At 38.8% G+C, this 27,901-nt stretch overlaps 1 protein-coding gene and 1 long non-coding RNA gene across 2 annotated transcripts in view; both read right to left on the minus strand.

Annotated features, from left to right (window-relative positions):
- The window catches only part of LOC127167722 (transmembrane protein 236), a 47,178-nt gene extending 33,685 nt beyond the window's left edge, over nt 1–13,493 (minus strand). The window contains exons 1-2 of the mRNA XM_051113915.1: nt 13,219–13,493; nt 12,729–12,801 (exon numbers count right to left, since the gene is read on the minus strand). Coding sequence (XP_050969872.1) covers nt 12,729–12,801; nt 13,219–13,493 — 348 coding nt within the window. The remainder of the gene's footprint in view (nt 1–12,728; nt 12,802–13,218) is intronic.
- Nucleotides 13,494–24,063: 10,570 nt separating this feature from the next.
- On the minus strand, nt 24,064–26,786 carry LOC127168760 (uncharacterized). Its single transcript, XR_007828136.1, has 6 exons — nt 26,746–26,786; nt 26,039–26,081; nt 25,837–25,909; nt 25,677–25,703; nt 24,984–25,062; nt 24,064–24,666 (listed from the first exon to the last, which is right to left on the minus strand). It is a non-coding gene; the product is annotated as an uncharacterized LOC127168760 (long non-coding RNA).
- Between the last annotated feature and the right edge of the window lie 1,115 nt (nt 26,787–27,901).

Raw genomic sequence — 27,901 nt, forward strand, 5'->3', positions numbered from 1 at the left:
AGAAAATAAGTGTTTATACCCTAACTATAAACTTTAATCCCAGTACTTCTGTTACTTAAATGTCTGTTACACAGAAATAATGATTATAATGTGGTTGAAAAGATGTATTGTATATAGTATGTACAGAAGGTTTTAACCTTCTCTTGTGTCAGAATTAGACGTTTTTTCCTCCCAAGTTCAGCTCCAAAAGGTGAACATAATGTATGTTTTGTATGTTATTTGTTACTGTTGTTATCCACTGAATTTTAACCTTCTAGAGACGTCCTGTGAACGTCAATATTGGACGTCCAGAAGACGTCATAAAAGACGTTGTAAAAACTTTCATTCTGGCTTTTCAGGGGACGTCGTTTGGACGTACTTTTACTCATTCATTACAATTAATATTTATTTTTAATTAAATTTTAAATAAATGTTTTCATGGTTTTTGTACACTGTGTCTGTAAGTTTGTTTACAAGTACAAATAAAAATTATAATAAAATAAACATGATTTTTACTTGAATGCAGCCTAAGAGTGTATATATTATGTCCAGAAACGGTATAAATGACATCTAAATGAGACTGCAGTTGACCTTATAAGACGTTGAAAATACGTCCACAATGACCAGATCTGAACTAAATTTTAACCTTCTAGAGACGTCCTGTGAACGTCAATATTGGACCTCCAGAAGACGTCATGAAAAGACGTTGTAAAAACTTTCATTCTGGCTCTTCAGGGGACGTCATTTCAACGTCCGACAAAGACGTTGAAATGACGTTGTTTGGACGTACTTTTGCTCAGTGGGAATGTCTCATTTAACATTAGCCACTTCCCATATAAAGTTAGATGTGATAACCATTAATGCGACCAAACAAACTGTAGTCAGAAACCGTATGTCTAGAACCCTTCATCAGCTGTAAAATAATACTAAACCTGTAGTAATGGTAGACGGTGATTTCAGTAACATAAGTAGTCCTATATACATTCCACCATACATTATTAACTTTAGGTTACTGTAATACATCTCTAAACAGTTTTACAACTTTCTGCTAATGCTTATTTAATTTATTACTGCTAGCGACCTAACTGGGACAGCTAAGTTAAGTTAACTTGAAGTTATTCGTTTACAATGGAGCTCATTCTCCGCAGTAACGTTACTGACTAAAGGAAACTACAACTTCGTTAAAAAAACAAATATACAACAACAAAAGTTCAATTTTGAAGGGCATTTCACGTTCTTCGTATAAGTATAATGTTATAAGAGTTATTAAAACCCTGTTACTCACCTCATACTGATGCAGCAGCAGTTTCTTCTGTCGTCAGTCACTGTCGACCGTTAAAATTTGAACTGTCGCCGCGGGAACCAATTAAACCCATCGCTGGGTTATTATTAAAAACAACCCAACAATGTTTAAACAAAATAACCCAACGTTTTAGAAAATAACCCAACACAGTGACCCAATATGTGTAACCCATCTATTGGGTTAAAAAAATAACCCATCTATTTTTACTGTGTAGTATACATGTTCATGTATATATGTACAGACACATGTGTTACATTTATAATTACTATTTCCCGCCTCCAGTTTACTCACCCATTTGAAGATGAAACGTCACATGGAGCGCACTGCATTCTGGGAAACAGTATTCCATGCAGTGTCTTCAGACGCACACATCAAATGTCAGCAAATGTAGTAAGTAATCCGGGCATTCCATGCATACAGAAAATTCACAGTATACACATAGCATACTGCAATACAACAGGAGTTGTATGGTAGTATGTCATCCCGAACACAGCTTCTATACTGATTTCAGCGTACTTGAGTTATATTTAGCAGATTCTGGCAAATATAGTTGGTATTCCATGCATACAGAAAATTTGCATATTATGCACAGCACATACTGGGTACTGCAGAAATAGAAAGAGTAGTTTGATAGTATGGCATTTTGAACACAGCCAAAGTCTTTTGTAGTATTGAGTAGCCCAATCACATTTTGGTGGGCAGAGTTAGTGTAAATAGTCTCTGCCAACAATTTTGCACTTAGAGACTAAAGCTAAATAGCCATCTAGTGGATACATGATGGTATGACAGATGATAAATGGTGAGTAAATTAGAGATATATATATATATATATATATATATATATATTAGTTATATTTTATAAAATCCCCTTAAATTACAACATGTTAAGGGGGGAAAAAATATTACTGTTGGTTATGTTCACAGAAATATTTATTTCAGAAATATTAATCTGCACTCTGTTTTATTTTGCTGTATGGATTTAAATCCGAGTGTTGAAGCTGCACTACCCAATAGACAGTGCAAAGAAGCACAGATCAGTGTTCAGTCATGTGTTAATACACAGCAGTCATTTTTTTAGACGTTATGCTCAGTTTTGGACAAGTGATGGTCAGTGCAAATACTGTAATTTAAATCGGGTGAGGTACTGAAGATGGAGAATTACATTTTTACTGTACTGTATACCATAGCCACGGCAGAAAGGGGCGTCTCGTGACGTTTATCCATTTTCTACCAGTGAACCAAAAAAACGAACCAAAGAACCGAAATCTTGCTTTTTCGTTTTTCTGAACAAACAAAAAAACTATTAAAGGAGCCGTTTTCTCGTTTCTGCTTATTTCATTTCAAATTAAAAAACAAATGATCAAAACACAGACCTACAAACATCTCGTCGTGCATTCCATATCTTCCGAAGCCATGCGATATTGTTATATAAACAGACTGAGTGAAATTTAAAGTTTTATCACTGAAATAATCTTGCTCCATGGACACACGCAGTCATCGTTCAAAAAATACACATGACGCAATCGGTCACAAAACACACAAGATCCAATGGCATTTCAGAATCTAAGCTGACGTAAAAGTTCAACGTCGTAACTTGAGTGCCCAAATGCTCACATTCGATGGCGTCTGGCACTTTGGAGAGGTGTTCTTTTCATGGATGAATCCCGGTTTTTACTGTACAGGGCAGATGGCAAACAAGCATGTATGGTGTGCATTTTCAGGTGCATTTTATTGATGGCATTTTGAATGCACAGAGATACCGTGACAAGATCCTGAGGCCCATTGTTGTGCCATTCATCCACGACCATCACCTCATGTTGCAGCATGATAATGCACGGCCCCATGTTGCAAGGATCTGTACACAATTCCTGGAAGCTGAAAACATCCCAGTTCTTGCATGGTCAGCATACTCACCGGACATGTCACCCATTGAGCATGTCTGGGATGCTCTGGATCGGCGTATATGACAGCGTGTTCCAGTTCCTGCCAATATCCAACAACTTTGCACAGCCATTGAAGAGGAGTGGACCAACATTCCACAGGCCACAATCAACAACCTGATCAACTTTATGCGAAGCAGATGTGTTGCACTGTGTGAGGCAAATGGTGGTCACACCAGATACTGACTGGTTTTCGCACCCCCCTGGACCCCATTACAGTAAATCTGCACATTTTAGAGTGGACTTTTATTGTGGCCAGCCTAAAGCACACCTGTGAAATTATCATGTTGTCTAATTAGCATCTTGATATGCCACACCTGTGAGGTGGATGGATTATCTCGGCAAAAGGAGAAGTGCTCACTAACACAGAATTAGACAGACTTGTGAACAATATTTGAGAGAAATAGGCCTTTTGTGTACACAGAAAAAGTCTTAGATCTTTGAGTTTAGCTCATGAAAAATGGGGGCAAAAACAAAAGTTTTGCGTTTATAATTTTGGTCAGTGTATTTTAAAATTATCGGACACAAGTTAGCTCACATCCACAGACAAGGAAGAGTCCCAAAGGTCAGTCAACACAGTGCTTTAGGCAAAGGAAGGTAAACAGTAGTCCCTATGATCAACAAAAAGCGTTGTCAGACTACAGCCTTAGAAATAAAATTTGGTCATATTTCTTGGCAGTGTAACAAACCAGATGAACCCACGCCAACCGTAGATTCTTCAGAGACCTAGCAGACTAATCTCTTTGCTGCATTGATTTGAGCCACAAACTTCCCAGCTATGAACTGCCCTGTGACAATAAATAGCCAGGATGTGGAGGCCTTTTTAGACTCGGGTACCCGTTGTGCTGATTCCCAGACCAGTTGGAAAAATATGTTTTTATAATATTTCAGGAAACTGAATGAAGTGTCACAGTTTGATTCTTATACAATGCCACATGTAGATGAATTGACTGATCGGTTGGGCAAGTCCAGATTTATTACAACCCTCTAATTTAACCAAAGAATACTGGCAAGTTCCCCTTTCTCCTTCATCCATGCAAAAGACATCCTTCACTACCCAAGAGGGGCTATTCAATTATGTTCATCTACCTTTTGGCTTGCACAGGGCACCAGCATCTTTCCAGAGGCTGATGAACTGCATCCTCTGATCTCATAAAAAGTATGCTGCAGTGTATTTAGATGACATGATGGTGTATAGCCAGGATTGGAAAAACCACTTACTGCAAGTTCAGAAAGTTTTGGATTCACTAAGAGAAGCAGGCTGCACTGCTAACCCCAAAAAAGTGAAAACTAGCCTTCAGTGAAACAAACTTCCTGGGATTCACTACAGGACAAGGTCTGGTTCAACTCCAAGAGCCCAAAATCAATGCCATATAAGACTTGTCTAGGCCATTCACAAAGACCCAAGTTTTCCCCTCTATGGCCTTGCCAATTAACATAAAAGGTTTGCCTCCCCTTACGGAAATGACCACAAAACAATAGTCCAGAATGGAGAAATGGTCTGAAAAGGCAGAGGAATCATTTGCACAATTAAAGAGGGCCCTGACATCTCATCCTGTCCTGGTGGCACCTGATTTTAAGAAGTATTTTATAGTACACACAAATGCATTAAATGTGGGTTTTGTGGTGGTATTATACCAAATTCAAGAAGCAGGAAATTAGCAAAGCATGAGAAAAAATGACTGCACATTAGAAATGGAATGTTGAGGAGTCAAATGTGGAGACTGTTCGTTAGGGTTTGTAATGGATCATGCCCCATTACAGTGGATGGCAACGAATTAAGTGACCAATAGGAGGGTAACTCGATGGTTCCTGAGTGTCCAATCATTTGATTTCTCTGTCGTTCACAGACCCTGACCTTGCCATGGCAACGGTGATGCCCTCTCACAACAAAATGCCCTCTACACCTTCTTCCCACAACCACTAGCCACAGGGCAGAGAAGCAGGGTGTGTGGCATCATGAGAGGGTGTGTCATAGAGCATGGGGACTACAAACCAAGATGGCCACCCAGGCTGAACTACAGTTACCAGGTTCCTCAGTGGGGGGAGAAGGGTCTGGCTGCAGACATGCACTTGCATTTTCAAACCTGCACTCTCAGACAACTGCACTTCCGCAAGTGACCTCACTTATTTTATTTTTAATTAATTATTATTATTTTAATTGAATCTCTCAACATTTTTCTCAACATTTTACAACAGTAGCCAGGTGGTGAAGACAAGAAAAAAGAAACTAAATTACAATGTCACTCGCAATTGCCACTTGCACTGTCTGCTACCTGCGATGTCACTTGGAATCCAATTGCCAATGGAGATAAGACACTGTGGTGGTTAAACAATTAAAACTAAATTAATAGCATAATGTACAGGGTCCTGCAAGTCATCTGTAGAAGATAAAGACAAAACCCGCAAATCTGTGGCCACAGAGCAGCAGAATATGAATGCAATGCACAATGCAAGTCTCTCATTAAGCGTTTTCCTCCCGTAGAAAACCACTTGATATGGCTTAATGTATTAAAGGGGTCATCGAATGCCCATTTTCCACAAGTTGATATGATTCTTTAGGGTCTTAATGAAAAGTCTCTAATATACTTTGATTAAAAATTCTCAATGGTTTTGTAAAACAACACCCTTTTTACCTTGTCAAAATGAGCTCTGCAAAAAACATCTCATTCTAAGGGGTTGTTCCTTGGAAAGACGGTCTTGTTTACATTAGCCGCATTTAGCCGCTAAACTTCCTAACTACCACGTTATATGGAAAGGCGATCGCAAAGATTCATAAAAAAAACGCTTTATACTCACTTCTGCTGTAAATGAAGCTGGATCATGAACGATTCGTGCGAACATAGACGGATATTTGTAGATCGGGAGGCGCATTCCATTCACAAACAAACGTAATCTACTGCATCTTCAGCTGCTCAGATGTCAGGAGTAAATGACGACCACTATGTTCATTATTACATCCAGCAACACCTCAATCGCTCAATCGGAGATATTCTTGTCTAACTTACATCCCTGCTCTAGCATCAAAACATGGAAAGTTACTGGACTGTGACAGCTGGTCTAAGGTAAGAGCTCATGTCAATCAACTATTGTGGGAGCGGCCTCTGTCGGTGTGACGGCACACCGACAGGCATCTGAGAACGGCTCGATTTGAAAAAGGGGATATTATTTTTACAGAATAATTAAAAACCACTGCATGGATTTTTATCATTATAGGGTAGATTTGTACATACACTGCCAACACACATTAATGTTCAAACAACATGAAAAAGTGAACTTAGCATCCGATGACCCCTTTAAGATACATTAAGTGTCATTAATAGATCAAATTTGTTATATAGTTTATTTATTTAATGTACTTCAAGGCAAGCATATGGCCATGAACACAATGTGTAAACTTTCACTTTTATACTTGCACAGCAAACGCTTAATGTGGCCAAACGGCTAAGATGATAAAGACCAAATTCAGTATAAACCTTATTGTTGACAAACTATATACCAGCAGATATGAACGCGCAATAAGAAATGCATAAAGTAATATTAAAAGGACCAACTTCGTATAGACAAGCAGAAATGCCCAGAATTCAATGTGTTAAATAGACGTTTTCCTCCTGTAGAAAATCAATATAAAAAAAAAAAAAACATAATGATATAAAAAGTCTGTAGAGATTATACTATATATAATATATGTGGCCTTACATTTATTCTGGGCTCACCTGCTTGTCTACAGTTGTTTTAATAATGAATAGGAGCATATTGAGTTTAGTCTTTATCATCTTAATCCATTATGCCACATTATGTCACATTTTGCAGAGGAAAATACTATATGTGACCCTGGACCACAAAACCAGTCTTAAGTCGCTGGGATATATTTGTAGCAATAGCCAAAAATACATTGTTTGGGTCAAAATTATAGATTTTTTTTTATGCCAAAAAACATTAGGAAATTAAGTAAAGATCACATTCCATGAAGATATTTAGTAAAATTCCTACTGTAAATATATCAAAACATAATTTTTGATTAGTAATATGCATTGCTAAGAACTTTATTTGGACAACTTTAAATGCCATTTTCTCAATATTTAGATTTTTTTGCACCTTTAAATTCCATATATTAAAATAGTTGTATCTCGGCCAAATATTGTCCTATCCTAACAAACCATACATTATTGGAAAGGATATTTATTCAGCTTTCAGACTGTACATAAATCTTTCGAAAAACTTACCCTTATGACTGGTTTTGTGGTCCTGGGTCACATATAGCCTACATATACATTATAATAATAAGTTGTATATCGAATTTGATCTATTAATAGCACTATCTTAATACATTAATATTAAGTGTTAATGGTTTTCTATGGGAGGAAAACGCTTAACGACAGACTTTGTGCATTGCGTTCATATTCTGCTGTTCTGTGCACTGTAAAAAAAAAAAAAAAAAAAAAAAAAAAAACACGTAAAAATACTGTACAATATACCCTAATAATTTAAAGAAGTTTTCAGTATTTGGTTTTTACAGGTGTTTTTCTGTATTTTTGGAATTACGCTTTGCATTGTGGGAACAAGAACCTCGGTGGCTTATAGGCGCGATAACAGTGAATAGAAGACGCAGAGAGTTTCTCGGTCAAAGTTTCATTTTAATGTCGGCTTTCGAATTTGGGAAACCCGTTTCCCATATATTATATGTTGTTAAATGTCACATAAATTGTTTACGTAACGTTAACGTATGTTAAGTTGCTGTCTGGCTTGTTTGGCAAATGAAACGTCCGAGCCGTCGCACTCAACATTCTCTTCATATCGTCACACATCTTCCTTGTGTAGTTTTCTGCCAAATGAGGTAAGTTTAGACCTTTAATTGTCTTGTTTTATACACACACGGATGATAAAATGCAAAACAGAAATTAATTCGATAATGTTATAGCAAGCTGTCTGTGAAGCGACTGCGTAAACACAGGGATCCGACGCGCGGCAGCCGCGCCAGAATGCCGCTTCAGGTGAGCGTGGCACTTAGCTGATCGAATCATCTTTCACACTCTAATAGACAAATGCACACGACATTATGTCAAAATGACTGTGTTTCTTTCGTTTTCTTTTCTAATGACAGGACGTGATTGCTGCTGTACTGTGAATCTCAAGCACACCTGCATTCTTATGGTTTGTGTTCTGTTTTATTAACAGCTTTATGTAACGTTAGTGTTCAGTATCGGAAAGAAAATAGTTATTGAGTCATTTATTCTGTTGACTTTCACAACAGGGCTTGACAAGAAGGAGTGCCCGATGGCCCGGAGCCAGCGTGAAAGACGCTCGGGACAGTTGAAGAATTGGTCACTGCCGCGTCGTTACGAACGTTTATCATTTGCACGTGTTATTAAACCTTGTTAATTTAACAACTTTAAGCGATCGCAGAGAGATGCCTCTCTGACGGACAAATAGCCTACAAAATTAAGTATACATACTTGTCTTGACGATTAGCTTTGTAGCTTTAACAATTATCAATCCATACTTTATTCATACAGTGCAGTGCAGATGCACCAATCGACTAGACATATTTCAACCGATCTCTGTTTCGGGCTTGCACGCGAACTGCATGCAGTCATTTTTAAAAATGTCATGTGTGTGGAAATATTACGAACTCTTTAGACATCCGTTAACAGAGGCCAGATACGCTGAAGACGAACGCAAAGAGAAAACAAATACTGTAGCAGGCAGAGCAAGATCAGTGTTCACAATCTGCGAAATATTGGCAATATTATCCTAAGTACTGAAACGGGGGTTTATATGAATGTATCTCTGAGGGGAACTGACTGTTTTAAGAAAAGTTTACATGGCGTTTTCTTTTCCTTTGCCCATGTATAATGTATTTAAAGTAGCCTTCATAGGCAGGGCGCTGCTTTGTTTACAGCGGTAACCAGGGAAACGTAATATCACTGTTATTCAAGCGCCACCTGCTGGCAGAAACTGAGTTTGCGTTCTTTCAGTCTGTCAGTTGTTTTTCCCTCACGCAATCTTTTCATTTGTAATAAAATGATGATAATAATAATAAAATAATTTTTGAACAATGTTTGAACTTTAGTTAGGCTAGTAGGTTTAAGTCTGGTATCGAAATTGGAATCGAGAATTGTAAAATTTAATTGATATATAAAATTTTGGTGTCATATAAGCTTATTTATTAAAATAAAAGACAACATGAGTCAAAAATAATGATAACAGCAACTATTTAATTTTTTTTGTGACCGGGCAAGTAAAAATTTGAACCACTGGCCCGACTGGGCCAGTACAAAAAATCCTTAACATTGAGCCCTGCACAACGTGAAGTTGGTTACTCTCTGATGCGTCAGATGCCTGTGTTTACACAGCCACATCGCAGACAACGTGCTAGTAACGTTACCAAATTGATTGGATTGATTACTTTTGCATGTTATCATCCTTGTGTGTATAAGGTGTGTTCAAACTGCTTGTCATTATGTATATGGTCATTCTGTAATGTCTTTTTTTGTTTAAGGTGATGGGCAGTTCAAGACTGCTGTCCTTCAAGAAGTTAATGACCACTGTTGCGGTTGTGAGCTACAAATACCCAGGGGAGGCGGCACTTACATTGGAATTCATACAGAAGTAAGCAACAAGTATGTTATGAAATGTGTATAAAGCATTTGGATGTGTTGCTGTTTATTTAGTTGAAAATAATGACGTATATTGTAAGACATAGATGAACTGACAAGCTCATATGACAGATGCAAATGGAGACTATTGGAAATGTAAGTTAAGCAATTTATAAACAAATGTTTTAATTGGCAAGTATTAGGGTTAGCAGTTCATTTAATGAACTTAAAATACTGTATGATTGCTTTTCCATCTCCAACCTGCATGTTCTGTAGTTCAGTTTCATTAATTTCATTTTTGTCACATCCATTTCTTTTAGAGTTTTGCTGTGAAAAAATCCTAAATGAGGGTTGAGATAAAGGCAACCAAGTGGGTTTGTATTCTGTTTTATTAACAGTTTTTATTTAACATTAGTGTAGAGTCACTGAGTCATTTATTCTGTTGACTTTTACAACAGTGTGCTGAACTCACCTTCAAAGGTGTTCAAAGATGCTTGTCGTTATGTATATGGTCATTTTGTAATGTCTTTTGTTTAAGGTGATGGGCAGTTCAAGATTGCTGTCGTTCAAGAAGTTAATGAACACATCTTCTCTCCTGTTGTGGTTGTAAGCTACAAATACCAAGAGGAGGCGGCACTTACGCTGGAATTCATACAGAAGTAATCAACATGTATCTTATGAAATGTGTATGAAGCATTTGGTTGTGTTGCTGTTTATTTTGTTGAAAATAATGAAGTATATTGTAAGACATAGTTGATTTGACAAGCTCATATGACAGATGTAAATGGAGACTATTGGAAATGTAAGTTAAGCAATCTGTAAACAGTTGGAAAGTATTATGGATTGCAGTTGATTTAATGAACTTAAAATACTGTATAACTACTTTTCCACTCCAACCTGCATATTACTCTGTAGTTCAGTTTAATTCATTTCTTTTTTTGTCATATGGGAAATAATTTGAAACATAGAATCTGTCTAGTCTTGCTGCATAAACCTGTCCTTCTGAAACTTTCACCCACGTATACTGTTTTAATGTTGGATTTTCAATTCTCCATACATCATTTAACTCAAATGTTTTAACAATATTTGCCAAAACAGTAGAGGACTGATAGATAGTGTGTTTCTTCATTGTTTCTATCCATATTGAAATCTAAAGTACAATTAAAATCCCCTTCCATAATAACAATATCTTTTGATTTTACATTTAAACCATTCCTGATTTTTTAAAAAAGAACAGTTCTCTCAGACCCTCTATTAGGGGCATAAACATTCACAAAAGTAACATTAAAACTGTTTAATTCAGCTTTTACAACTAATAGACGACCTGGTTCTCACGTTCATATATGATTTTTACCTTACAAGTTGGACTAAAACATATAGCAATACCTGAACTAAGACTGGAGCCAGGATATACTTCCCTTTCCACCATAAACCCCATTCTACTTTATTACTTTTATCACTATGGGTCTCTTGAAGGAAAGTCACCTCTATATTTTTAAGTTTTGAACATTCTGAAAGCAAGGCTCGTTTTCCTCTATCTCTAAGGCCATTTACATTTAAAGATGCTATAGGCAATGGCTCCATGAGACAGAAAAGTAAGAAAGAACAGAGAAGAAAAGAAAAACAAAAAGATAGACAATCAGCCATTATGATTATTTAAGATTTACCCTTACTTGCATTTCCTTTCCTACTTTTCTCTTCTGCCTTATCGTAGCTATATGTTTTTTTCAATCAAAAGCGTTTCTGTTGTGATAACACAGAAAAATTATGTTTTTCGCACCCACACACCTGAAAAAACAAATTTATCAGTATCCGGGAAAAAATCAGCAACATTTATTTTTTACCTTTTGTTTAATCCAAAAACTCATTAATCTTTTCCACAATGTATAGATCATCACCTACTTTCTTACAATTAAATAGATCGGAACAACAATGATCATCCTTCAGTCCATCATCCTGACTCACTCGCAAGATCTCATCAGAAGCCACATCTTCAACAACTGTTCCCACTTTTAAGGCCATCTCACTACTACAGCAAGGCTGCTCTTCTTGCAAAACCTCAGCAGATTTATTAGAATTTGCACTCACCTCATTTTCTTCACCCATATCCACACCTTGGTCTTCTGAAACTTTCCCTGGTATTGGATTCTGAACAACCTCACCCTCCATTGTAGCTTCATTTTCTACCTCTTGTTCTTCTCTTGCCTGAGTCTCCTCTGGTCTATTTTTATGCAGACATGAGAATCTTTTGTGGCCAATATCACCACACTTGAAGCACCGTAAGCTTTCAGTGCTCACATAAAACACATAGGAACTATCTCCATCACTAACTGAAAGTTACATCCAGAGTTTTATCCTGAGAATTTAAAAACATGTGAACTTGTCTTCTGAATGACAATACATGTTTCAGCACTGTAAGATTTTCTGGGATCAGCAAGACCATTTTCTTGTGCAGTTTGCGTTAAAAAGAATTTTTCTGTTTTGTTGTTGTTTTTTGTTTAAAGAAGTTTCTTATGCTCCTCAATGCTGCATTTATTTGACCAAAAAATAAAAATTAAAATAATAACAGTAAAAATAAGAGCATTGTAAAATATTATTAAAAATAACGCTTTTCTATTTTAATATACATTAATATATAATGTATTCCTGTGGTGGCAAAGCTAAATCAGCCTTTACCACACTCTTCATTATCACATGATTATTCAAAAATCATTCTAATATGCTGATTTATTATCAATGTTGAAAACAGTTGCACTATTGATTGACTGATTGATTGATTCATATTTAACATATGAATAAGTGTATGAAAATTTTATGAAACCAAACTTTTGATGGCAATGTATATTGTTACAAAAGATTACAGTCTCCTTCAGTCTGTTTTCTGTGAATAGTCAAAAATGTATTCACCTCAGAGCTGGCTATAAGGAAGGCAAAGCAGGGCAGTGTTGAGAGAAGCACATAGGCCAAAGCAACAGGTCTCCTAAAAGGTAAAAGGTAAAAAAAAAAAAAAAAAGTTGTATTTTAATGAGATTTTTTCAAAGAGTAATTAACCTCAGAACATTTCTAAGTAAAATAAAGTGTTTTTTCCCCCCTCCACAAAGGCCATATTCTTAAACACTTTTAGTAAATAAATAGCGTGGTAAATTATATTTACTGTGAAGTACTGTTGATACAAATATAATAATCATTTAGTACCATGTCACTGTAATTGGTTTTATCGTAGTACTTACTATCACAATAACAAATTACTCTCATATTTATATGGTTCTTCAGTATTTTTTTAATACCACAATATCCTTCAAATAATATCACAGTTTTATGTGGTAATAACTACCAATAACGCCAGTTCTCTAAAATGTGAATCCATGAAGTGAAATCACTCCTTTTTTTCTCTCACCATTTCTTCCGAGCAACCAGTGCCTTCTTCTTCATAAACACCATATACTTCATAGGTAGCCAAATCAGCATTGCCACTGACATTACATAGGCCACAGATGAAGCCACAATTAGCCAATACGCTGTTGTAGAATTTCCACCAGTTGGTTGCAGTTGACTTTTTACTCGAGCCACAATAAGTGCAAAACGTTGCATTATAATAAAAAGTGGAACACAAAAACTGGCAAACTGCAGCACCTCACAAACAGCAAACTTAATCCTGCTCCCTGAGCCCATGCTGTGGAAGGGATGTGGGAGGAAAAAAAAGAAAGGAGAAAAAAAGAAAAGAAAAGGGGGGAAAAGGGAGTTGTCATTGACCTCCAGTCCCTAAACTGGAGGGGTGGGGGAGTATTGTGCCAAAGCACTGGCATATTCCATCTACAACAATAGATCAGCTGGTGAGGCTACTGCTTACTTTGCATTCACCATTGTGTGGCCAGGACACATTACATGCGGAAATCATGCAACAAACCAACTGCCAGTGCACATTTATGCACAAACTACACTGAAATCATACAGAAACTATACATTAAGCAGGTATATCAAGCGGCATGCAGTACTATATATTCAATACAATACCTATTTTGCATGAACCAGACAATGATGTATTATGAGAGGACACCGATTGGTGTTATGGGCATTGCAACACAGTGGCTCAAGGGATGAGTTTTTGAAGGGTTTTAGTGCATAGCTAGGTAGTTTACTAGGCTATTTTACCTAGGGTGCTTATTTAGTGGTTTCTAGAATATTCTGGGTGGTTGCCAACAAGTTATAACTAGGAAACAATGTCTTTTTTTTTTTTTAAACTTTCCTTCAGTCTGGGGTTTTTGTTCAGAAACAATAATATAATAACAAAACGCACTCTTTTAGCACTTTAAAGAAGTAAAGTCTTTAAAGAAATAAATTGAAAACAAATATACATTTCACATACATTTTAAATAAACAAAGAACACAAAAATATTACTGGAGAATGAGGCTGCGTTTCCCAATAAAACTGTCTCTTAGCGCGCTACAAAGATATATAGGTATATCTTAACTACAGGTGCACCTTTTGGAGGTGTGTTCCCCAAACTATACCTTAGGAGGTTGCTTAAGATATACCTTCTTACGTGCGACGTTACCAGGTGCTGCCCACGACGTGTGCTGAATTGGTTGATACTGATTGCTCAAAAATGGATTATTCACTCTATGCAGGGTCTGCTTCAGTGCGTTATGTGAGAAAGTGGTGTTCTTTATTAAATAAATGTTGATTTTAAATAAATATATGGCACTCTGTCCTGTTAGAAGGCAGCGAGCTTGCGTGAAATATTTACTTTCACTGTACAACATACATCACGTCAGAGAAGAAACTAAGAAAGAAAAATATATGCCCTGAGCACCTCAACACATAAAATACAAGGGGAAACAAACATTAGACACTGCTTAATAATTAAACAGCTTTTAACAAAAAAATAAATAAAAAATAAAACATACACAATTCCAACAGAAAAAGCATTCTGGTAAGAGTGCTTTCCAACATGAAGCACTTCAGAATTAGTTGAAACTGCGTTTAACAGGACTCAAGGGATCTTAGAAAAATAATCAAATTTCCATATTACAACTTAAGAATTATATTCGCACAGACTGAGATGTAAAGAGTTGTGAACTGTCAAAAGTGATAAGGTATAGCTAAGAGTGGTCCAAACGAAATTTTGATTTACATAAGGTAAACTTAACTAAGAAAGTTTTCAGAAAGTTGTATTAAGGATAAGGTACAACTTAAGGCAGGGGTGTCCAAACTGTTTTTAAAGGGGGCCAGATTTGATGACCTGGACACACCAGGGGGCCACATCCTTCGCCATATATGTATATATATATATATATAATTATAATACAAATTATATGAATATTAAGATTTGTAATAAAGAAGTGTCTTCTGCTTACCAAGGCTGCATTTATTTGATTCAAAGTACAGCAAAAACTCTATTTTTACTACTTAAAAAACTATTTGAATATATATTGAAAATTGTGATTTATTCATGTGATTTCAATGCTGAATTTTTTGCACCATTACTCCAGTCACATGATCCTTCAGAAACCATTCTAATATTCTGATTTGCTGTTCAAAAAACATTTATTAACATTATTGTCACGTCACGATCCCAAAGCCGGAACACACGTGAACCGTCACCTGACTACTGATCACATGCACCTGTGCACCCAGTCACCCCACAGTATAAATACTTAGCTGTTTGTGTTACTCACCGGGTGGTATCAAACATACATGGTTCCTTGTACCTGAGGATGCACGCTTCTCCATCTGTATACTTCCTTCTAGAGCTGAAGATCTTTGTTTATATTATTTTACACGGGCTCGGGCCGGGCTTGCGCGGTAAATGAGCAGTCATGTGATGTGTTTCGATTAGCACGAAAATATTGCGAAAATTGATGCTGAGGAGGTAAAACTTCTGGTAATTACGTTTTGACAAAATTAGCCAGATCAGTACTATGCATCCCGGCCTGTCACAGCAGCAGTGTAAGGGTGTGCAGTGCTGCTGGACGCACCATCAGTGAGCGCAGGACCGCGCTGAAACTAGAGTGAATTCAATAATTTTCCTCCACATAATATGTAGCCTAATCTTGGTGAGTAAAGGTTTTTCAAATATAACTAAATATTAATTGAGCCTTAAATGCATAATGTAGACGGAGTATATAGGCCAATGTTGGCATTATTCTTTTATTACATTTCAGATGCTATTCACCGTCGCGTTGAGGCCGGATTGTGGAGAAAGTGGCGAAGTAAATCCCGCGGAGCCTTTATCTTAATTTCGTTATTGCCAAATACCCATCTTCATTTAGAACCTATCTTAATTTAATTTGTTAAGAAAAATGCATTTTTATTGACGCGTTGGCTTATTTATAGGCTAAGTGTAGGCCTATTTAGAGTGATAAGATGTTACGATGTTACAGAGGACTTATTTTATTTCTTTGTTCCAACGTCCAAGTGGCCTATAGCCTACGTTAGTCATTAATAAATTATTAAAACATGTATAAAATTATTCTTGACAAAAGGCAAAAGAGCTGTGTGCTTGCGCACATTTAACTAATGTCGGGCTGTAAACGGGTTCGGGCTTTTAAAAAGCTGCCAATGAAAATATACTTGTCGGGCTATATATATATAGCCCTATATTTATATATATAAAATATACTTCCATGTGAAGGAAGGACATTTAAAGACATTTAAGGGAAGTGACTGAACTGTTCTTTTGGAATATTAGTTTGCGTATTGGATACTTACCTGTGTTTACCGGAACAGTTGTGAATAACCGGCTCAAAGAGATTCCACTACTTACCTGTTTTCACCATGTTACCTTGTCTTTGCACTTCAGCACGAATAAACTATTCAAACGCTATCTCTGCCTCTGCCCTTCTGTGCCAGCGTGACAGGATACCAGCCCAAAAACAAGGGAGGCTTTTAGAACCACAGATTTAGTTCATCATGACTGGAGTCTTTGCTAAGCGGCAGTGGGCTGAGGATCGGCTGCTCAATCTACGTCAGGGTGGTCGCTGTCTGGAGAAGTACGCGGCGGAATTCATCGAGCTATCCCATCAGGTGGGCTGGCCCGACGCCTCGTTATGTGCGATTTTTCAGATGGGACTGGACGAGAACACTATTCGCTGCAGTTTTCCCGTATGTGATTTCTCTTTAATTGAATTAATCAATCTCATACTATATTTGAATGACTCTAACATTGTAATCGAAGAGGAAAGAAAGAATGAATTCCAGTCTCGTCCTGTCCCTTCTGAATCTCACGTCACCTTGTCAGCTCACCTGATGCCGAGATCCTTCACATGCTGGACCACAAAGCTGGCGGACCCAGCATTTACTTCAGTCCGATCGGCGCTGAAATCCGCTGGTCGTCCTTTGAAATCCGCCCACGTCAAGTCTGCCAAGCCAAAGCCCATTCACATCACATCTGCCGCTCTAAGCCTTGCTCACGTCAAGCCTGCCGCTGCAGAGCCAGTTCACAAAATGGCCACCCAGCCAGAGCACCCGGCCGAGATGGCCGCCCAGCCAGAGTACCCGGCTGAGATGGCCGCCCAGCCGGAGCCTTCGGCCAGGAAGGCTATCTCTCCTGAATCCAGTTCCCTCGTCACAGCCAGGAGTGCCGTTCCATGCGCTAACGAATCCAGTTCCCTCGTCACGGCCAAGAGTGCCGTTCCATGCGTTAACGAATCCAGTTCCCTCGTCAAGGCCAAGAGTGTCGTTCCATGTAAGAACGAATCCAGTTCCCTCGTCACGGCCAAGAGTGCCGTTCCATGTGTTGACGAATCCAGTTTCCTCGTAACGGCCAGGAGTGCCGTTCCTGAGTCAAGTCAAGTTGCAGCTGTGTTTTCCGAGTCAAGTCAAGTTACAGCTGCATTTCCTGAGTCAAGTTGCAGCTGTGTTTCCTGAGTCAAGTCAAGTTGCAGCTGTGTTTCCCGAATCGAATCAAGTCAAGTTGCAGCAGTGTTTCCCGAGTCAAGTCAAGTTACAGCTGTGTTTCCCGAATCAAGTCAAGTTGCAGCAGTGTTTCTCGAGTCAAGTCAAGTTACAGCTGCATTTCCTGAGTCAAGTCAAGTGTCCAAGTCCAGTCAAGTTACAGCTGTGTTTCCCGAATCAAGTCAAGTGGCAGCTGTGTTTCCCGAGTCAGGTCAGGTTGCAACTGTGTTTCCCGAGTCAAGTCGAGTTACAGCTGCATTTCTTGAGTCAAGTCAAGTTTCCAAGTCCAGTCAAGCTACAGCTGTGTTTCCTGAGTCAGGTCAAGTTGCAGCTGTGTTTCCCGAGTCAAACCAAGTTGCAGCTGTGTTTCCCGAGTCAAGTCAAGTGACAGCTGTGTTTCTCGAGTCAAGTCAAGATGCAGCTGTGTTTCCTGAGTCAAGTCACAGCTGCATTTCCTGAGTCAAGTTTCCAAGTCCAGTCAAGTTGCAGCTGCGTTTCCGGAGTCAAGTCAAGTTTCCGAGTCCAGTCAAGTCGCAGCTGTGTTTCCCGAGTCAAGTCAAGCTACAGCTGCTGCTCCAGAGTCAAGTCAAGTTAAAGCTGTGTTTCCTGTGTCAAGTCAAATCAGAGCTGCTTTTCCTAAGTCCAGTCAAGTTACAGCAATTGTTCCTGTGTCAAGTAAAGGTACAGCTGTATCCCCTAAGTCAAGCAAGGTTACAGCTGTGGTTCCTGAGTTAAGCAAGGTCGGAGTCGTCGTACCCGGGTCAAGCCAAGTCAAGTCAGAGCTGTTGTTCCTGAGTCTAGTAAAATCCTTGCTGATCTCCATGAATCAAGTCATGTCACGGCTGAACTTCCAGACCCAAGTCAAATCACGGCTGAACTTCCAGAGCCAAGTCAAGTTATGGATGATCTCCTTGAACCAAGTCAAGTCACTGTAGAGCTCCAGGAGTCTAGTCAAGTCACTGCTGATTTCCATGAACCAAGTCAAGCCACAGGCGATATTCATGAGCCAGGTCAAGTCACAGCTAAACTTCCAGAGCTAAGTCAAGTCACAGTTGAGCTTCCAGAGCCAAGTCAAGTCACAGCTGAACTTCCTGAGCCAAGTCAAGTCACAGCTGAATTTCTAGAGCCAAGTCAAGTTTCCTCGTAACGGCCAGGAGTGCCGTTCCTGAGTCAAGTCAAGTTGCAGCTGTGTTTTCCGAGTCAAGTCAAGTTACAGTTGCATTTCCTGAGTCAAGTTGCAGCTGTGTTTCCTAAGTCAAGTCAAGTTGCAGCTGTGTTTCCCGAATCAAGTCAAGTTGCAGCAGTTTTTTCCGAGTCAAGTCAAGTTACAGCTGCATTTCCTGAGTCAAGTTGCAGCTGTGTTTCCTGAGTCAAGTCAAGTTGCAGCTGTGTTTCCCGAATCAAGTCAAGTTGCAGCAGTGTTTCCCGAGTCAAGTCAAGTTACAGCTGTGTTTCCCGAATCAAGTCAAGTTGCAGCAGTGTTTCTCGAGTCAAGTCAAATTACAGCTGCATTTCCTGAGTCAAGTCAAGTGTCCAAGTCCAGTCAAGTTACAGCTGTGTTTCCCGAATCAAGTCAAGTGGCAGCTGTGTTTCCCGAGTCATGTCAGGTTGCAACTGTGTTTCCCGAGTCAGATCGAGTTACAGCTGCATTTCTTGAGTCAAGTCAAGTTTCCAAGTCCAGTCAAGCTACAGCTGTGTTTCCTGAGTCAGGTCAAGTTGCAGCTGTGTTTCCCGAGTCAAACCAAGTTGCAGCTGTGTTTCCCGAGTCAAGTCAAGTGACAGCTGTGTTTCCCGAGTCAAGTCAAGATGCAGCTGTGTTTCCTGAGTCAAGTCACAGCTGCATTTCCTGAGTCAAGTCAAGTTTCCAAGTCCAGTCAAGTTGCAGCTGCGTTTCCTGAGTCAAGTCAAGTTTCCGAGTCCAGTCAAGTTGCAGCTGTGTTTCCCGAGTCAAGTCAAGCTACAGCTGCTGCTCCAGAGTCAAGTCAAGTTACAGCTATTGTTCCTGTGTCAAGTAAAGGTACAGCTGTATCCCCTAAGTCAAGCAAGGTTACAGCTGTGGTTCCTGAGTTAAGCAAGGTCGGAGTCGTCATACCCGGGTCAAGCCAAGTCAGAGCTGTCGTTCCTGAGTCTAGTAAAATCCCTGCTGATCTCCATGAATCAAGTCATGTCACGGCTGAACTTCCAGAGCCAAGTCAAATCACGGCTGAACTTCCAGAGCCAAGTCAAGTTACGGATGATCTCCTTGAACCAAGTCAAGTCACTGTAGAGCTCCAGGAGTCTAGTCAAGTCACTGCTGATTTCCATGAACCAAGTCAAGCCACAGGCGACATTCATGAGCCAGGTCAAGTCACAGCTAAACTTCCAGAGATAAGTCAAGTCACAGTTGAGCTTCCAGAGCCAAGTCAAGTCACAGCTGAACTTCCTGAGCCAAGTCAAGTCACAGCTGAACTTCTAGAGCCAAGTCAAGTTGCCGCTGATCTTCATGAACGCAGTCAAGTCACTGTAGAGCTCCATGAATCAAGTCGAATCACTGCTGATCTTCACAGGTCAGATCGGGCCACAGCTGATCTCCATGAGCCTAGTCAAGTCACTGCTGATCTCCATGAACCAAGTCAAATCACAGTCGATCTTCACAAGCCAAGTCAAGTCACTACTGGTCTCTACCCACCTAGTCAAGCTACAGCTAATCTTCACAAACCAAGTCAAGTCACAGCTGACCTCCACGAACCAAGTCAGGTCATAGCCAGTCATCACAAACCAAGTCAAGCCACAGTCGATATTCATGAGCCAAGTCAAGTCATTATTGTTGTTCCAGAGTCAAGTCAAGATATGGCTGTTATTCCTGAGTTAAGTTAAAACACAGCTGTTGTTCCAGAGTCAAATCAAGATACGGCCGTTATTCCAGAGCCGGAGCTGCCTCCAGCGTGCCCTCCAGAGCCGGAACTGCCTCTAGCTCGCCTTCCAGAACCTGTGCTTCCTCCGGCGCTGCCCGAGCGCCCTCCAGAGCCTGTGATTCCTCCTGCGCCGCCCGAGTGCCCACCAGAGCCGGCGCCGCCGGAGCGCCCTCCTGATCCCGCGCCTCCAGAGGGCCCTCCTGAGCTTGCGCCTCCAGAACGCCCTCCTGAGCCTGCGCCTCCAGAGCGCCCTCCAGTGACCACTCCTCCAGAGCGCCCTCCAGTGACCGCTCCTCAAGAGCATTCTCCAGAGCCTGTTCCTCTTGTGCGCCCTCCAAAGGCTGCTCTTCCTGAACACCTTCCCGTGTCCTATCCTCCAGGACGCCCTCCTGAAAAGACACAGCACCACCCTGGCTCCCAGAGGAACCAACGACATCCCGAACTACCAGCACCCAGAAGACGATTTGGGGTGCCAGGAGGCACCCGTGGAGGGGGGGGTAGTGTCACGTCATCATCGTCATGATCCCAAAGCCGGAACACACGTGAACCGTCACCTGACTACTGATCACATGCACCTGTGCACCCAATCACCCCACAGTATAAATACTTACCTGTTTGTGTTACTCACCTCCAAGAGGATTTTGACTGGAACGTATCTGTGAAGGAAGGACATTTAAAGACATTTAAGGGAAGTGACTGAACTGTTCTTTTGGAATATTAGTTTGTGTATTGGATACTTACCTGTGTTTACCGGAACAGTTGTGAATAACCGGCTCAAAGAGATTCCACTACTTGCCAGTTTTCACCGTGTTACCTTGTCTTTGCACTTCAGCACGAATAAACCATTCAAACGCTATCTCTGCCTCTGCCCTTCTGTGCCAGCGTGGCAATTATTATGTTCAAAACAGCTGAGTAGAAATTTTTCAGGTTTCTTTGATCAATAAAAAGTTCAGAAGAACAGCATTTATTTGAAATAGAAATATTCTGTAAATATTCATAATTTCTTTCCTAAAACAAACCAAATATCAAACTAAATTATACTGACTTCAAGCTTTTGAATGCTATAGTTTATAATGTTACAAAAGCTTTTCATTTCAGATAAATGCTGATCTTTGGATCTTTCTATTCATCAAAGAATCCTGAAAATCCTGTGCTTAACCGTTTTAAATAAATAAATGTTTGTTGAGCAGCAAATCAGCATAATGATTTCTGAAGGATCATGTGACACAAGAGTGGAGTAATGATGCTGAAAATTCAGTTTTTAAATCACAGGAATAAATTACATTTTAAAATATATTCAAATAGAAAGCCGTTAATTTTAATAGGCTAGTAAAATATTTCACAATACTACTGCTTTTGCTGCATTTTGGATCAAATTGGTGAGCAGAAAAGACCTGCCACTTTCTGCCACAATACTACAGTTACTGTTACTACAGTAAATCCATTGTAGGCGATTTGTGGTTTGAAAACAATTCTAACTGCATTGTTCTCCTGTTTTCCACGACAGTGTTGTTGCAGCGCTGTTTTTTCTGCCTTTATACTAGTTTAAATCACCGCGACATCCGTGCTTTGTATCGGAGGACTCTGCTCCAAACTCGAACGCTTCTCACTAAATCTCAAACGCATTTGTTCTGAACTCACGCTGCGCTGTCTTTAGACAGAACTAATAATGGTCCGTGCGGCACCGGCACGGTTCGTAAGTTGCGCTGTCCCGCTTTTGGACACCCCTGGCTTAAGGTATCACTTAAGAACGATGTAGCGTTAAGAAGGTTTCGGGAAATGCAGCCCAAATGTTTTAAAACTTCTTTTTTTTTTTCCAGTTTTTGTTCAGTGTTCAAAATAAAATAACAAAATAAAATGTTTCCCTTTCATTAGAAACTTGTGCCTCATTTTATAAAAAAAAAAGTGCAAACAATTGCTTGTTAATAATGAAGTAAATAATGTGCAAATAACCAAACAAAAGCACAAACTACTACTGCCTCAGATTCTTACTCTTTGGCTTTACACCCCCAAAGCCTCCCTACGTCCAAAGAAATATTCCCTGCAGCCCCCTTTTATACCTTGAAGTAATTTAGGGTAATTTAAGTTTTTTGTTCAGAAACAATAACATGTTTCCCTTTTATTACACTTCTTCTCTGGCTTACTAACTGTCCTGCCTTTGAGAAAAGTCTTTCTGTGGGCACAGATGATGCAGTGACTCCCAGGTGTTTCTTGGAAAGCTTGCTAAGAGACAGGAACATTGATTTATTCTTTTTCCACCAAAGTAGTGTAACTGGCTTCTCTTTTGAGTACCTGCCTCAGCTGCAGCTGTCCCTGCAGAGGAGCTTGAGGTATTTGCAATAGCCATTGCTGAGGCAGAGCTTGTGGCCGAGTTTGAGCTTGGTTCAGGAGCAGACTCTGAACTGAGGTCTGAGGTCTGGTTCACTGACTGAATTTCAGTGATGAGCCACCCTTTCACAGGTTTAACTTGTGCTATGCTGAGGAATCCAAGGTTTTTTAAATCTTATGTCCAGGTAGGTACTGACAGTACCTCTTCAATACCTCTGAAATGACGTTGACATTGTGCTGACAGCTCAGCAGCTAGCTTGCTACCTTGGCACTAATATGCTGACGTTGATCTCAGAAGATCTTAGTAGTGACGCCGGGGGAATCACTTTTGAAACTGAAACATGTTTTTCAGTTGATATATCTCGTTTCTTCCTCAAATGGTCTCAGGGCATCAGTGGACAGAAAGATCACTGACCAGTCTTCCTCACTTAAGCCCAGTGAGGTCTTTCCAAAAAGACAGAGGACTATGGAAACAGCTTCCTTCTGCTCACATAGTCTCTCAAACATGTAGAGCACAGAGTTCCACCTTGTTTCAACTGATTGTATCAGTTTGTGTTCTGGAGACTTCAGTTGTTTCTGAACTTCTTTGAGCCTCTCTGCTGCTTTTGTGCTGTTGTGAAAGAAAGCTACAATAGCACTGCATCTCTGTGGTGCTTTAATTGAGTCTTTTACTACCAAATTTAGGGTGTGTGCAAAACACTGATAATGTGCCCAACCTGCTTTGTGCACAGCTGCAAACAATACTGGCACCATTGTCTGCTATTACAGCCTGAATTTTGTCTGTTATGCCCCATTCATCAGTGACTCTTTTTAATTGTGTGCAAATGTTGCACTGTAAAATGTGATTTGTTAAGTTTACTTAATTTAATTGTGCAAACTTGTTGCCTTAATTCAATTAAGTAATTTTAACGTTTAAGTGTAATTTAAGTTGTAGTTACTAATATAGAACAAGTATTGCTTACTTATTTTAAGTCCTGTTTACTTAATCCATTTAAGTTTAGTTAACTTAATTTAATCTGTGATCTGAGGAACACTATACCTAGTTAAAAATCACTGCACTAAAAAAACAGCTCTGCATTCATTGCATTTCAAAACATTTATTTTTTAAAATGCAGAAAACAAATGTAAATCAGCATTGTAATTTTAATAGATGTTCATTAACAATGCTAACCAATGCTTCATGAATCAGGAAAATAAATAAATAAATGTTAAGAACATTTAAGAATATTTCGAGCAATACAGCAACACTCAATTATCAGTTAAAGGCAGTTCATCATTGAATTCAGTGTTGTCATCCAGCTCAGTTCAGTTCAGATAGTATCTGTGCAATCAAGTTGACGATATCACTGGAACTTAAATGTCCCCAACTAAGCAAGCCAGAGACGACAGCGGCAAGGAACCAAAACTACACTGGTGACAGAAATTGAGGAAAAAAAAACCTTGGGAAAAACCAGGCTCAGTCAGGGGGCCAGTTCTCTTCTGGCAACACAAACCAGCAGTTTGATTCCAGGCTGCAGCAAAGTCTCATCAGGACTCATCAGGTTTCCGTGGTCTTGTGCCGACGGGGATCTGTTTCTAGGGCTCCTCTAGTTGATGTAGTCTCCGCGGACATTCAGGGCTGTAGAGGTCATCTCTAGGTCCTGATCCACTGTCTGGACTGGATACGGACTGGATCTGGGTGGCTGCAGTGACCATCTGATCTGGATGCAGACTGGATCTGGGTGACCTTGGAATATGAAACAAAACAGACTAATATTAAATACAGTTCTTCTTATGATGTAGCAAGTGGGTTAGTGGGTTATGTGTAAGCCAGGTTAAAGAAATGGGTCTTTATGAGATAAGATGAGTTTGTCTGCCTCCCGAACAATGTTAGGTAGAAAACAACAAAAGAATGCACTCAATATACTTGAGCTTACATAGTTACAAAAACATTTGTTGCTGATATTATCTAGCTTCTTTGACATGTTTTGCAATGTTAACTTGCATCAACACGTAAACAAAACAGCAGAACCAAGAGAAAACAAGAAAATAAACAAGCCAGACCTTTCCTCCCACTGTTGTGCCCAAGCAGGACAGAAATGCCATGGAGAACCACAAAGTGTTGAAGAGTAACCTTATTTTCCTGAAAAGAGAGTAGAGTATATAAAATGAGATTCCATGTTATTCTGTATATGTAAAGAATGTCTATTCATTGTTTTTAATTTGCTGAAAATTCCCTTTAATTTAATAGGATAGTCCACTTAAAAATGAAACTTCTCATCATGTATCACTTCATGCTAACTTTGATGTGTATTTCTTTCTTTCTTCAGATAAATACAAACAAAGATTTTTTAAGAAAATCTCAGGGAGTCCATATTTGATGCCTAAAAAAAAAAAACACACACAGCAATTGTGACAGTAATTCATATTAGCCCAGTGGATGAATAAATGTCTACTGAATCTTCACAATGTTTTTCTCAGTAATTGTTTATATAAAAAGTAGACCCAAAACCATTGATTTTTGGCTACAAAAAGTGAGAGATACTAGTATTTAAATGGCTTTTAACTTTTAAGCATTAACTTTGAGGGTCCCATCCTCTTGCATTACATGGACTCACATGGATTATTTTTTTCTAAAAATTTTTACATATACATCTGGGACAGTATAAGAATTATTAAATGATCAGATAATTTTCATTTTTGGGAGGAGTATCTCTTTAAAACACCCTTTTTCTACCAAAGAGAGTCATCACATACCTTCTCCAACTGCCTTGTCTGCTTTTCCTGGCAGGATTAAGAGATTTTGAGAAAAAGAACAGTGATTAGTGATTCAAAAACACATAAATGTCTGAGATTAATATATTTAACATAATTTTCACTCATGCAGTTTGTAGTATATATTAAAAAAAATACATACCTGATATATGTATACGCCTTTGGAATCACCATTCGTATCTCCCTAAGTGCATATTAAACCAGCAGGTACTGATCTATAATATAATGATAAAAAAAAAAAAAAAAAAAAACTCTGTTAATTCATGAACAACAGCAGATACAAATCTAACGTTAACTGAACATAAATAGCCTATATAACAATATACAAAATTGTAAGCACTTACTGTTGTGGTGTGCAACATCTCTGTTGTTTGTAAAATCTCTTTCCTAAAAAAGACAAGAATAGCCATTACTAACTGGACAGAGGGAAATAATCTGGCCAACAACCGTTTTTCTTCTACTTGTTTGCGTTCATTTTAGACATAACCGAATGTGTTTATGTGAATATTCGGCAAGATTGGTATTTTACATAACTGTGCGTTTATTTAAACATCAAAATCCCGCGAAACAGAACATATTTGCGTTCTTTAATGCTGACAGGCGTGTAAGCGCGGGAGAGCCGAACTTTCCCGTCTTTTAAAGTTAGTTATCAGTCAAGCACGTCCTGTTGTTTTCTCATTCATCCGTGCTTCATCACTGTAACGTGTCAGTAATTCGACCGCTGAAAACTCTGCGGATGTATTTTCGTGGCACGACATAGACGATATAACGAAATATAATGTACAATGACACTTTATATTGCCTCAAGAATATACTATATAAACAATGGCTTGTTATTAAAAGACTTACATTTTAAGTAAGAACGTGTATATTAGTGACTTTATTCTTAATTTACTTCTAAGTATAATCTCTGCCAATGTCTCTGACTAGCCTTTAAAAAAACAAACAAATATTCGACAAAACACATGCACTAATCCATTAACTTTGACTTTAATATCATATCATCAAGTTCCTTAACATTAAACGCAAAAGTATATGTATAAACACTCACCAGTTCTATCGTATATCAGCCGAGGTCTTCAACCAAACAAGATGGCTGTTGATCAGAAAATTCTCAATCAAACCTTGATGACGTCAGTGGTCACATGATTTTCACAGCACTCAAAGCATGTAACCTTAACTAGGGACATTTGAGTAACTAGTACTTTTAACACAAATTGTAAGCTTTAATAGATCTACATCAGTAAAGTAAACAAACAATCGCACTTTAAGTCAACAAAAAGAATTAAGTTAGCCGATTTGTTAGATGTTGTCCTGAAAAACCTTCTTGGAATCCTGTAACGTGGATCGAGTGTCCTGACAGAATTCCTAAAACTCTCATCTTCGACCACAGAGAGAGGTTGCAGGTCCTTTGCAATCATTTCAGCAAGGCTCTTTGTAATATCCATAGCTCTTGGCGAATCACCTAGGTTTAATAGCAAAATAATTAAGTCTAGCCTAAACCCTATGTAGCCAAAATATATATCCTATAGTGTCCCTTTCACAGTTAACACAAAAGGGATATTCAGACATTTTCATATTCCAGAATTTTTAGAACACTATATATTCCAGTCTGACAACAGCCAGTGCTCCACACAGAGATTTGATTTCATCATCATTCAGTCTGTCTGGAATGACATGAAGAAACAGAACAAACTCCGACAGACTTAATCCAGAGGAACTGTGCCAACATCTCCAAGATGCTTTAAAAGACCTACCTTCTAGATTTAGTCTCTCAGTTTGTTCTGTTTCTTCATTTCATTCCAGAGAGACTGGAAATGTAAACTGATATTTCCTACGGACACACTACAGCAAAAGATAACTGACTTAAAATCATTTTATAAGCTGGTGAAAATAATAGTGTTCTAATAATTTTAGCCACCACTGTATGTTTTTAAATTCCAAAATAATGAATGTAAATAGCAGATTTCAATGTGCTGAATATATATAGTCTATATTTAATCAGTCTGATGATTAAAGCAACAACTATGACATTTACTCTTTTTTACAAATTAGCATTAAATAATGCTGAATCTCCTATATTAATTTCACCATTGTAGTTAGCTACCTAGATATTTATTGCCTCTCTGAAACGACTCGGGCCGTGGCATAGACGGAATAGGCAAATGCTAGGGGCGCCAAAATGAGTTAAGTTGTTTTGTTGTTGT

This window comes from Labeo rohita, chromosome 7 (assembly GCF_022985175.1).
Source record: "Labeo rohita strain BAU-BD-2019 chromosome 7, IGBB_LRoh.1.0, whole genome shotgun sequence".
NCBI classification, from domain to species: domain Eukaryota; kingdom Metazoa; phylum Chordata; class Actinopteri; order Cypriniformes; family Cyprinidae; genus Labeo; species Labeo rohita.